The sequence below is a fragment of the Lasiodiplodia theobromae genome (genome assembly GCF_012971845.1).
Source record: "Lasiodiplodia theobromae strain AM2As chromosome Unknown scaffold_10, whole genome shotgun sequence".
In the NCBI taxonomy this organism is placed as follows: domain Eukaryota; kingdom Fungi; phylum Ascomycota; class Dothideomycetes; order Botryosphaeriales; family Botryosphaeriaceae; genus Lasiodiplodia; species Lasiodiplodia theobromae.
In genome coordinates, this window is record NW_023336300.1 from 891,643 (window position 1) to 903,650 (window position 12,008).

Below are 12,008 nucleotides of genomic sequence, written 5' to 3' on the forward strand. Positions count from 1 at the left end.
CCAAAGTAAGGTGGACGTCACTGTATATCAGATGTATAGCAAGACGTGTCTATCGTGAGAAAAGCATCTAACGGACCTACTGAAGATATATTTCATCTTCGCGCCTCGACGCGTCTGACGTCCACGCGCCAGCACATGACGCAATAGTCCCGATATTCTCCCGGAGCGTTGTCCGTTTCCCTTCGCCGCTCCCATCGCCGCATCATCACCGTCCGTCTTCACCACCACCAAACTTCTTCGACTCGCACGCATTGAAACCATGGGCAACGACGGCGGCAGCATCCCCACCCGCCGTGAGCTCGTCAAAGAAGCCGCGCGCAACCCGACGACAACCGAGCTCAAAGCCGCGGCGGCTGAAGCCGAGCACCACCGGTGGACCGTCGACCCGCTGTCGAACAAGCCCCTCGCGCGGCCCGTCGTGTCCGATGCGAATGGACGTCTCTACAACAAAGACTCGGTCATCGAGCACCTCCTCCCGCTCGCCGACCCGGACGACGTCGCGGCGCTGCAGCGCAGGGAGGAGCAGGAGAAGAACGTGCTGAAGGGTGCGGTGAAGAGCCTGAAGGACGTGGTGGAGGTCAAGTTCTGTGTCGAGGGTGAGGAGGAGAAGGGAACGCCTGAGGCGGCGGAGAAGAAGGAGGGCAGGCGGGGCGGGAAGGAGGTTTGGGTGTGCCCGGTTACGAGGGAGGAGTTGGGACCTGGCTCGAAGGCGGTGTATTTGGTGCCGTGCGGGCATGCATTCGCGGGAGAGGTGATTAAGGAGGCAGGGGACGAGAAGCTGTGCTTGCAGGTAAGATTTCCCCCTCATTGGCGTTGCCCCTACTTGGTTTGTGTTTGGTAGGGCTGATGGTGTGATTAGTGCAATGAGCCATACGCCCCTAACGACATCATTCCCATCGTGCCGACTACCGAAGAAGACATTGCGCGTCTGCAGCTCAGAGCCAAGACGTTGAAGGAGAAGGGTCTGACGCATTCGCTGAAGAAGGCGGGCGGCAAGAAGCGTAAGAAGAATGGTGACAGTGGCGAAGAGAAGAATGGCGAGGCAACAAAAAACGGCGAAAGCAAGAAGGAGAAGAAGAAGAAGGCAGCCACAGCGGATGGTATCAAGAACTCGGCTACAGCGTCGCTGACTGCGCGGGTTCTGGCGGAGCAAGAGGAGCGCAACAAGCGGCGGAAGATCGAGAACAACGAGAATCTGAGCAGCTTGTTCTCGAAAGATCAAGGCAACAAGGGCAAAAACAGCGACTTCATGACGCGCGGTTTCAACATCCCGGCGCAGGCCAAGCGCTGAAAGACGATACGAGATGAGGGTTAAACCGTGGGCACGGATTCAAGTTCATAAAAGAGCATTGCAGGCGTTTTGGATACAGGCATAACTTCAGTAGCAGGTCACTTCGGTATACCCGGCGAATGGAACAATCATGATTATCTACATGTCTATTTATCCAGATCCAGGGATCGAAAGGGTGTCTCTCAGATCCGCGGTTTGACAGCGGCGCGGTTTGTGGGACTGGTTTACTGTAAGCTGAAGGCACGAGATCAAAACGAATAAGATCATACGAGGAAACCGATAAACGGGCACGTGGAGCAGCAAGGAAATAAGGTGAGAATATGGTGGTTGATTCTTTAGTGTTTTCATATTTCATAATGCGTTTCACTCATACAAAGTGCAGAAAAGCTGCAGGTCAGCAGGGATAAAATGACCCTTGACTTACTTGGACGACGATATTCTGTTGCCATTCTCGTCCCATTCGATCTTCTTACCCGTCCTCAAGCTCTCCTGTAGGGCAGCCGCGATGTCCATGCCCTTAACGGCTACATCTAGCGGATAGGGTAGCTCCTTGCTGTCGAGTACGGCGTCAGCGAAGACACGCAGCTCGGTGACGAAGGCCTTCTCGTAACGCTCGTAGAAGTCGGGCATGACATCGTTACCGATACCATTGCTGTTGGCTTGGACAACGAGGTCGCGGTGGGGATGTAAATTGATCTTGAGCGCGCCGTCGGTGCCGATGATCTCGGTGGGGTTGTCGAAGCCGTGATGCATGATGCGGCTGAAGAAATAGTAGGAGATAGGGGCAACTTTGCCTGGAGCAGGCGGGTACCACTCAACGCAACCAGTGGCATTGTCAACGTCACCGATCTGAGCCAGCTTGTGGTGTCGGGCGATGGTGCCGATGGCGTGGCACGACTTGGGCTTGAGATGATTGCCCATGAATGCAAACGTCAGGTCGATGTCGTGAACGGCCGTGTCGATGAAGATGCCTGGATTCGCCATGACGTAACGGTCGTAGAACTCGCTGTCGTCGAACTTATCGCGTGTCTCACTGCGGACAACAACGGGCTGGCCGATGCGGCCTTCTTCGATGGCCTTGACGGCGTTTAGGTACGAGTCGTCGAAGCGGCGTGAGAAGGCGGTCATGACTTTGAGGTGCTTGTACTCGGGCTTGGAGCAGAGGTCGACGATGGCCTGCGACTCGGCCACAGACATGGACAGCGGCTTCTCGCACAGCACGTGTAGGCCGCGCTTGACGCAGGCGGTGACTTGCTCATAGTGGACCTTGGTGGTCGAGGCGATGATGACGGCCTCCAGCCCGGGCTCGGCAATCATCTCCTCGAAGGAAGGGTAGACGTTGACGCCGTAAGGCACCAAGTGTTCGTCGGCCCACTCCAGGTCCTGCGGGGCGGGCGAGCAGGCGCACAGCAGTTTGGTACGGTGCACGTTGTGCAGGGCGTTGAGGGCGTGTTGCCGCCCGATGCGTCCAATACCAACTACACCAATGGCAAGCCTGCGCGGCTCTGCTCTCTTGCTGGTGGTTATGGTCATGATGGAGAAGGTGGTGGACAAGGTAGTCTATCCGAATGGGGCAGGTAAGCAAGGCGCTTCTTCGGAGGAGATGGCGGTGGTGATCCAGCAAGCGAGCTGCCTGGTGGAGAGCGCAGTTTGCTTGGGGTAGCGCAGAGAAGGGAATAATTTCTGAGGCTTGATCTGTAGACAGAGAGAATGCAGAGAATTGGTGCTCATTGATATAGTCGTGGACAGTGAGTGATAGACGGGGTTCTATGCGAGTCTGCGGCCTTCGACTTCGGCCAAGAGATGGCCCATGGGCCATGTCGGTGGGGTTGAGTTGCGATTATGGGCGACGACGGGCCGACGAGGAATAGCGTGGCCGGCCGCGCTTGAATCGTAGTGCAATGCTTGGGCAATTGCTGGATGCGGGGCGGCCACGAGTAGACCTGGATGAAAAGGGCAAACATGGCCCGAGTCGCCGGTGCATGCCGGGGTACAATAGGCCGCCTTCGGTGCTTGAGCTTTTCTTACAAATGCAGCCGACTCGTCCTTTCCATCGTATAAATGGACCGCATCGGATACTCTGAGAATTTCAGTCGAGCAATTCCAGCACACTGCCTATTCCACGGCCTGATTTTGTGTGTTGAAATGCAATACAAACCCGAAGAGAAGCCGCGTGGAGGCAATTTTACGGTCAAGGCTGGAGGCTCACGGAAATGAGTGCGGAGTTCTGTGACAGCCGGGCAAAAGAATTCGGAGGGAAGAATGAGGGGCGCGTGCTGAGAGCGGAAGCAGCAGCGGAAGGACGGCGCGCTTCGCGTAGGGGAATTTCGCCTCATTTCCGCCCTCCCATTCACGCTCCCGCCTGCTCCAACCGCCCCCGGGCCATGAGCCCCCGAAAATCACAACCACGGACGCTCCTCACGACCTGATGAGCGGCGCTCAGGATTCCGCCGCCGCGCGCGTCTCCTGCAACAACAGCCAGCCTCCCCCACGACGTCGCCCCCCGCCCCGTCTACGCACCAAAACCGGCTGCCTCACATGCCGGAAACGGCGAAAGAAGTGCGATGAACGCAAGCCACTCTGTCGAACTTGCGCACGGCTGCAGCTCGACTGCTGCTGGGAAGATGCAGACAATCACGTCGTCGACCGTCGGCTGAGCCCCCGGGCCTCGCCACAGCCACGTAACCCGGAGCCCTGCACCCAAATCGCTACACGACAAACCATTAGTGCACCTCCGAAGCAGTTATCCGGCCTCTCTCCCTTCTCTTCTGCTCACGACCAGTCACTGTTCACTTTCTTCGACTCCGAAATTCTTCCATCCCTAATGCGCAAGCATGTCGACCCCGTCTATCAGGACCAATCTCGACTATACTCCATCGCCTATTCATGCCCATGGGTCATGAACGCAATGCTGGCTTTATCAAGTCATCATCTATCATGGCTACGGTCTAGAAACGGCGACCCCGCCGTGCCTTACTACGCCAATGCTGTGCGAGACTTGCGGAGAAATATGAGCTCAATGTCAGCGAATGATGACTCGCTCCTGTCAGCCATCACCTTTCTAGGTCTCTACGAGGAACTGCGCTCCGACAACCTTAGCCACCACATGGTTCATTTCAATACCTCATCGCAAATCTTAAAAGCGCGTACGAATGAGCTGAAACAATGCGACAAGGTCGTCTTCCTCCGCATAAATGCCGAGTCTGCCATGTACCATCTTTCCACCCGAGCTCTGTTTGCCGACACGCTTCCAGATGAACGTGACTGGGCCCAGCTACAGCAATATCTCTCTATGCGTCCACCTTCAGGGGCTGTCGAATGGACAGAGTCACCTCTACTCGGCTCCATCCCTCAACTATTTACGCTTATTCTCGAGACTACTCGACTAAGCCGCGCTGTGCCGCTCAACACTGCTCTTATGGAGAAAGCCAAAACTTATCTGGACGAGATCCAAGACAACAAACTTCGCCTGGCCTTGTTGAAGTCAAAGATTGCCGCCGAATACGAGAATTTGGAGCGGACAATGGAACTCGAAGTCTATTGCATGCCAAGGCTATACCTTCTTGCCTTGGAGATTTTCTTGTTCAAAATTATGGGACCAATAACCACCCACGCCGATAGCCCGGAGATCCAGAAACGTGCCGATGAAGCTCATGTTCTGTTCCGAAGCGCACCCTTCCAGATCATTCACGACAAGATGCGACCTGGTCCAGACCCAGCCTATCCGTTCACCGAAAGTAACTGTTGGCCGTTGATGATCATTGGATGCGCTACTACTCGGCAAGAGCACATTGCGACGTTAAAGGCTGTCTTCCTCAACCTCTGGAGAGTACGTTATAGTGGCTATGTGAGGAAGGTCATTCGAGTGGTCGATGCTGCTTGGAAAATTAACCACGCGTACTGCGAGAGTAAGAGTGACTTGTCTCCTGAGGCAGCCATGAACTCCGCATCTGAGGCAATGGCTCCAATGGATGGTTTGGATGTTCTCATTCAAAGGCAGGGGGTGGGATGGGGAAGCTTTAGTTGACAACTACAGAGAGGCTTCATGCCATCATCACTTGACGCTTTTGCCATAATGCACAACTGGCGGAGAGAACTATACGGGCCGGAACTTGAGTCGTGACCTTAGTTCGTCTATATGCAACGGCGTTTCCGACTCTGGCTGGAGGAGCCATCCTTTCAAACTGCACCCTTTTTCCGAGCCAACGGTGTCCCCAGCAAGAATCACTGGAGGCCGTTGAGAACTTCATCAACGATATGCGCAGCCGCCAGACACTTTTCATCCCCGAACCTGGGCGCCACCACCTGAACAGCGCGAGGTGCACCATGGACGATGTCTGGATTGTCTGCTAAAGTCAGCCTGGAAATGGTACAACTTGAAGTCTTCATACGTACAACTTGGTCCCTCCTGGGGTTGAAGAAGCTGGGGTTCAGAGTCCAACTCTTTGGATGCCTTTCCGTACGGGATGATGCAGGCAGGGTACTGTTCGATCGTGATCAGCCTCAGGCATTTTTATCTCTTCGGATACGTCACTTACATCAAGGACGTTCCAGATTAGCGTGTACGGAGGCATGTTGTAAGTATCATGCGGCACGGCGGTGTTCTGCGCCCCAGGTGCCAGGACAACGTCCAGCCTGTTTTCCAGCCACGTCTGACGCCACGCGTCGGTATAGTCATGCCTCTGCACGTTTAATCCCGCGAGCTGATCTATAGTGTACGTGTGCCTCTCGCCCGGTGGTATGCCAAGCCTGACGGAATCCACAAGCGGTTCTCCAGACGCCTGGATATGCCTCATTGCCGTGTCAAGCGGGTCGATCGAGAACAGCTGGAAGCCAAGCCCGTTCGCCTTCGCAGTACTCGTCGCAGGGTCGAACGGCAGCTTGATAATTTCATGTCCAGCCTTGGAGAGAGCGGCACTCGCCTCGGCCAGGGCGCGCTTGACGGGCGGGTGAAGAGGGAAGGCGGGATCTTCGGGCAGCAGACCGATTCTCAGCGGACGCTTGCGAAGATCCTCGAGGGTGCTGCCGGGCCTGGAGGTAAAAGGAACCGAAACGGCGCTGCTATCATACTTGGCAGGATCGGCATCGAGAATGGTCTTGAAGAAAAGCTCGAGGTCAGCGAAGCTCGTGGCTAGCGGCCCGGCGGTGGGGATGATTCCGGGAATGCCGTCGAGAGCTGGAGAGACCTGGCCGCCGTACGGCATCCGGTCTGCGGTCGGCCTGAATCCGTACACGCCGCAGCACAACGAAGGAATGCGGATGGAGCCGGCGATGTCGGTGCCGACGCCGAGCAGGGAGCCACGCAAGGCCACGAGCGCGCCCTCACCTCCGCTCGATCCGCCGGCTGTCAGGCTCGTGTTGTGCGGGTTGAGCGTCCGCCCGAAAACGTTGTTGTCTGAGTCTGCGGTCTGTGTCGAGCTTAGCGACACCGTGTTTGTCATGGGGTGTTTTTCCCCTTTCAGATACGGAAACAAGAGAGTGCGAATTGGAGAAGTCTGCTTACCATCAGGGTTTGAGGAACATTCGTCTTGCAGTACAAGACAGCGCCGAGGTCCAAAAGCATCTGCACAATCGCAGAATTCTTGGTCGCCGGCCCGTTCTCCAAAAACGACACGAAGCCGATGGTGCTGTCGACGCCCTTGAACTGGAAACTATCCTTGATACTAATAGGGAGGCCGTGGAGGGGACCGATGGGCTTCTTCTCCCGCTTCAGATAGTTGTCGAGGAATTGTGCCCTTTCCAGCGCCTGGTCAAAGAAAGTCTCGGTCACGCATGATGTCTGATCACGCATTTAGCATCACTCCTCATACCGACCAAGTGGGGAAACCATACCAACTGTCCCGCAACTGCCGCTCTCTTTGAAAATGCAACGGTTGCATCTTCCGCTGAGATTTCGCCACTGTGCAGCTTTTTCAGCAGATCCGAAGCTGAGCCTGTCTCGGTAATTTCGAGTTCTCTAGCAGAAAGAATGCCGCTTTTTGATATAGCTTGGAGCTCGATGAGGTTTGTCCCCGATGATGCGCTTGCACCGATGGACTTCTTGAATTCATCTGACAGGCGCCAAGCTGCGGGGATGGCGGCCTGACATCTTTCTCGCTTCGTTGCTACCTTGAGCTGCCATGGCTGCTGGTTGGTCTGGTCTTCGGCTTTGGTCATTGTGATGAGGCGTTTGCAGGTGTGGTGGTTTCGAATTGAAGTGCTGAAGTTTTTCGCGGAGCATGAAGTCACTTATATCCTCGTTCCGCCCTGTGAGAGGTGGGGACAACATAAGCTGCGGTCACAATTCCGCCAGATCCGAGGATGATGTGATTCGTGTCTCAGTCCAATAGTGTCGGTTTGCGCTCCAATCTGTGGAGTGAAGGAGGCGTCAGATTGGGTTTCCGGATACTCCGCATTTGCTTGCCGATCGAGACATGGGGTCTATCTCAAGAGCCGGCGCAAAAGCGCATGATTGGCCAGTTTGTCTCAGCTTTCCACATTCGGAAAGGTGCGACATCTTCACAATGCTCTCCGTCGTTACGGACTTGCACGTTTGGGACATAAATGGCTGAGCTGGGCGCAATAATGGGCGCGGAAACGGTGCGCAGGGTCGCTTGTCTTTCCCCGCATTCTCAGGACTGCATGAATGTCGCAGATAGGGAGTAGGCGACGGCATTTAAGTTGCGGCTACGCCCGTCAACTCCAGCGCTCCTTCAAGTGGGCACGTATCCTCTGGCGAGCACCTCCACCATGGACCCCGAGAACGCAAATGGCCGATCAGGCTACGATGATCAGTTTCCTCCCGGTACGACCCGGATCGAAGACAGCATAGGCGATGCCGTCTACCTCCGACCGTCGCCAACGTCTGACCCAAATGACCCCCTGGTAATCTCCTATCACCGCTTACGCAAGGTCGGCAGGCGGCTCACGTGCAGACTAGAACTGGAGTAAGGGCAGGAAGGCTCTACAAGTGACTCTTCTTAGCTTTTACACTATCTTCGTCTTCGCAACTCTGACGGTCGGCGTCCCGGTATGGACGAACATCAACATGGAGCTGGGTATCTCCTTCGACAACCTCACTAACAGCTTTGCAACCAATCTGGCGGCTCTTTCAATTGGATGCTGGCTGTTTGTACCGATTGCCCTGCGATACGGTCGGCGTCCTGTATACATTGTCACTTCTCTCATCCTTTTTGGCGTGTCGATCTGGGCGGCCGAGATGCAGAGTACGGGAGAGCTTTTCGCAACTCAGTTCTTGGCCGGCATCGCGGGTGCCGTCAATGAGACATTGTATCAGGTTACGGTAAGGGAGACGCCAAAATGTACGAACTGGTGCTGACAACAATGTCCTCCAAGGTTGCAGATCTCTTCTTCGTTCACCAACGCGGCTCGATGAACGGTATTTATCTCTGGTGTGTGACCGCCGGCGTAAGTTCCGATAATTCTCCTTTGCGCTGAAAGTATCATCAACTAATAGATTCTGCATAGAACTATCTCGCCCCGGTCGCAGCTGGATACGTCGGTGCATCACAAGGGTGGCGATGGGTATACTGGTGGACTGCCATCTTCACTGGCGTTATCTCCGTCTTGATGTTCTTCTTCCTGGAGGAGACGCGTTACATCCCTCTCATCGAAGGTATATCCGTCCGAAACGGAAACCCTGTCGTAGAACCTCACGAAATCTACGACGACAACATAAAGCTCGACGACGTCAAGCTGGCCCCTGCGACTACCGAAAACAGCAACCTCGAGCGCCCCGAGACGGCCGGAACCAGCACCCAACGCCGTCGCCTCGTCCCCATCGACCACAGCATCCCGATGAACTCGTACTGGACCCGGCACCGCCTCATCAGCACGAAGACCGATCATGGCCACAGCATCATCCGTCATTACTGGCAGCCTTTTGCCGTGCTGTTCAGCTTTCCTGCCATCTCATTCACCGCGTTTCAGTATGGCATCGCCATCTCGTGCCTATCCATCCTGGCTACCACGCAGTCTACTCTATATGTGCAGCCGCCATACCTTTTCTCCTCCGTCGGCGTCGGCAACATGAACCTGCCGCCGGCTATCGGCTCTATCATCGGCGCGTTCTACGGCGGCTACCTGGTCGACAAGCTGATCTTGGTGTTTGCGAAGAAGAGGGGCGGTGGAATATATGACCCGGAGATGCGGTTGTGGCTGTACTTCATACCTGGATTGATACTTCCGTTTGGTATCTTGTTGTATGGGTTGACTATCGCAAAGGTAACGCAATTCCCTCTCGTCTCAACTTAACACATACGCGCAACCTATCTAGATGTTCCACGCAAAGTTGCTAACAGCTGGTGATGTATGACAGGGCATGCCGTGGATCAGCAACGCCATGGGCGCCGCATTTGTTGGCTTCGGCGTTGGTGGTGTGGGCGACATCACCCTAACTTATGCGCAAGATTCATACACGGATGTAAGTCCTCCATTCGCCCTTTCCCTCAGCCCTTCAACACCTCCTCTTGCCTCAATACCACAATCACCGCAGGCCGCAAAGGGTAATCAGCAACTGACCGGGGACATGAACATATGTAGATCGTTGGTGACGCTTTCGTCGCCATCGCCTTCATCCGCAACCTCCTTGCCATGGCCCTCGTCTTCGCCCTGCCCCCCTGGCTTCAGGGAATGGGCCCATACGACATGTTCACCCTGCTCGGCTGTTTGACGTTGACGCTGTCGTTGACAGCGGCCGCGACGATCATCTGGGGGAAGCAGTGGCGGGCTGCGTCGAAGGAGAGGTATAAGTGGTTTGCAGCGAGGCAATATAGTCCAAGAAGTGCGTAGTGGTGGAAGAATGACAAGGCATATGAAGGGTTGGAGAGAGAAATGAGTGTTAAGGAGAGAAACTATAGGGTAGTAGGCGATTGTCTGTGTAGCCAGAAGAGAAGAACCATGTTTCTCTTTCTCGTTCTTGATTTTTGTAGGATTGTATTCGTAGGCTGGTCTTTGATGCTCGTTATGGAGCATTTGCTGAAAGGACAGGTGTGTGAACAGTGATCTTTTGTAAAAATTGAATTAATACCCTAGCAGACATATATTCCATGCAGCAAAAGACCAGCATACAATAATTTAGCCCTTTCCTTATAGGAACAAAGCTTAATAAATGACTAAGGACGTGTAACAAAAATATGGAGGGAATAGAAATTCTAGTGCATTCAAGATTACCTTGGCCAACATCAAGAGGCCTGGGAAAGATTAATTCCATAAAAGGCCGTTTCCAAGTAAAGCTGCTTTGGCTTACATACACTGAAGGCTTGGGTCAGGCTCCCACGAACAGCTAAATGGCTTTTCGAAATCTAACCAGACTGCTGTCCATGCAACTATAGCCTCGCCTCCTCTGATTCCAGATTCCCATCATTGAGCTCACCGCGGTTCACCCAGTCAGGTCTTGCAGTCTTTACATACCCCTCCTTACTGGCTTCTCCGTCTAAAGCAACAAGACTCCCGTTATCAGCGAATTCATACCGCCGAACTTCGCAGTTACGGAATCCAGTGCCTTTGTTTCCTTCGAAACCCGTCCAGTCTTCAATCAGATAGTGTAGAAAGGCTCCATGAGTGACGAGTGCGATGTTTTCTTCCGGGCGGCTGCGCAACCATTCGCGGAGGAGTGCGGCTCGACGTTCAACGGCGGGGAAGGTAGGGGCGTAAGTTCCAGACTGTTTCCGCCACCCAGGTTTATTTAGCATAAATACAGCTCCAAGACATGAAGTAAAAATGTGTATGTAAAACATGGGCGATGTACCTTTGAGTTCCAACCTTCCTCGACAAGGTTGAAATTGATCTTGTTTAGGTCAAAAGGAACGTCCGCGTGAGATACCATCTCAGGCAATGCTGCCTTCAGTTCTTCGGCTGGAAACCCTATGTCGCATGCATTGGTCGCAATTTCCTGTGCCAGAGGGACCAGTACGAACGGAACCTCGGGCCGGGCAAGGCAGGAACCGAAGCAATAACAGGCGGTTTGTATGGCTCGTTTCAGGGGCGAGGACATAACAATGGAGATTTTATCGCTATCAGGAAAGGCTTCCCGGAACGAGGTACATTGTAGATGGCCTTGAGATGTCAAGTGAGGGTCGCGAAGGTGATGGCGAGCCTGTAATGAGACTGTCAGAGCAAGCATAGGGAAGCCGCAATTTTCCTTTGCGGCAAAACAATTTGAGCATGAACACTGATCGAAGGAAGGAAAATCACCTACATTGACGTTATGCTCACCCTCCGCATGGCGAACAAGATAGAGTGTTGGGGACATGAGTTTACTGTGTAAATATTTCGTAGTCGTGGAGTGCGTTGGTGCGAGGTAAGCAGTTCATGCAGCTGGCTCGAATGCCTTAAATAATCGAAAACTCCCCTCGCCCGAAATTCGGTCCTTCACCTGAAGCAATGGTCAAGATGTCGGTTATCTAAGCGCTTTGCCATTCCCCTCTAGTATATCAATAACCTCTCTCCTCGACCTGTCACACTAGATTACTCAAATGAGACGATCTTGCGTAAGTTGGTACCTTTAGATATAAGCAGAGTATTAAAGATACTACAAAGCCATGAATGGAATGGAAAGCAGCAACGCACAATGCATCTTGCTCCCAAAATCGATCTTGTGTGTTTGCCCCCACTACCAATTTCTTTCCGGCTGAGTTTCAGCTAAGGTCGCATACCCAACCATGAAGCAGCCGAGCCGGTAAACACTCCCACGGTATAATTTCCCATTTTAAATAGC

The 12,008-nt window shown here is 53.9% G+C and overlaps 5 protein-coding genes across 5 annotated transcripts; 3 read left to right on the forward strand and 2 right to left on the reverse strand.

Annotated features, from left to right (window-relative positions):
- Positions 1–259: 259 nt before the first annotated feature.
- On the forward strand, positions 260–1,291 carry LTHEOB_4048 (uncharacterized protein; the record flags this gene model as incomplete). Its single annotated transcript, XM_035513039.1, has 2 exons — positions 260–790; positions 860–1,291. 2 exons carry the CDS (start codon positions 260–262, stop codon positions 1,289–1,291), a joined length of 963 nt encoding a protein of 320 aa, XP_035375441.1.
- A 420-nt stretch (positions 1,292–1,711) lies between these two features.
- Positions 1,712–2,824, reverse strand: LTHEOB_4049 (Nad-binding rossmann fold oxidoreductase family protein; the record flags this gene model as incomplete). The annotated part of the gene is made up of 1 exon (XM_035513040.1): positions 1,712–2,824. One exon carries the CDS (start codon positions 2,822–2,824, stop codon positions 1,712–1,714), a length of 1,113 nt encoding a protein of 370 aa, XP_035375442.1.
- Positions 2,825–4,397: 1,573 nt separating this feature from the next.
- LTHEOB_4050 (Fungal Zn binuclear cluster domain containing protein) lies at positions 4,398–5,318 on the forward strand (the record flags this gene model as incomplete). Its single annotated transcript, XM_035513042.1, has 1 exon — positions 4,398–5,318. The coding sequence occupies one exon, from the start codon at positions 4,398–4,400 to the stop codon at positions 5,316–5,318; it is 921 nt and encodes a 306-aa protein (XP_035375443.1).
- Positions 5,319–5,515: 197 nt separating this feature from the next.
- LTHEOB_4051 (Acetamidase) lies at positions 5,516–7,447 on the reverse strand (the record flags this gene model as incomplete). Its single annotated transcript, XM_035513043.1, has 5 exons — positions 5,516–5,637; positions 5,687–5,774; positions 5,830–6,699; positions 6,795–7,070; positions 7,124–7,447. The coding sequence occupies 5 exons, from the start codon at positions 7,445–7,447 to the stop codon at positions 5,516–5,518; spliced, it is 1,680 nt and encodes a 559-aa protein (XP_035375444.1).
- Positions 7,448–8,020: 573 nt separating this feature from the next.
- LTHEOB_4052 (MFS transporter) lies at positions 8,021–10,081 on the forward strand (the record flags this gene model as incomplete). The annotated part of the gene is made up of 6 exons (XM_035513044.1): positions 8,021–8,155; positions 8,211–8,573; positions 8,627–8,698; positions 8,759–9,514; positions 9,609–9,713; positions 9,833–10,081. The coding sequence occupies 6 exons, from the start codon at positions 8,021–8,023 to the stop codon at positions 10,079–10,081; spliced, it is 1,680 nt and encodes a 559-aa protein (XP_035375445.1).
- Between the last annotated feature and the right edge of the window lie 1,927 nt (positions 10,082–12,008).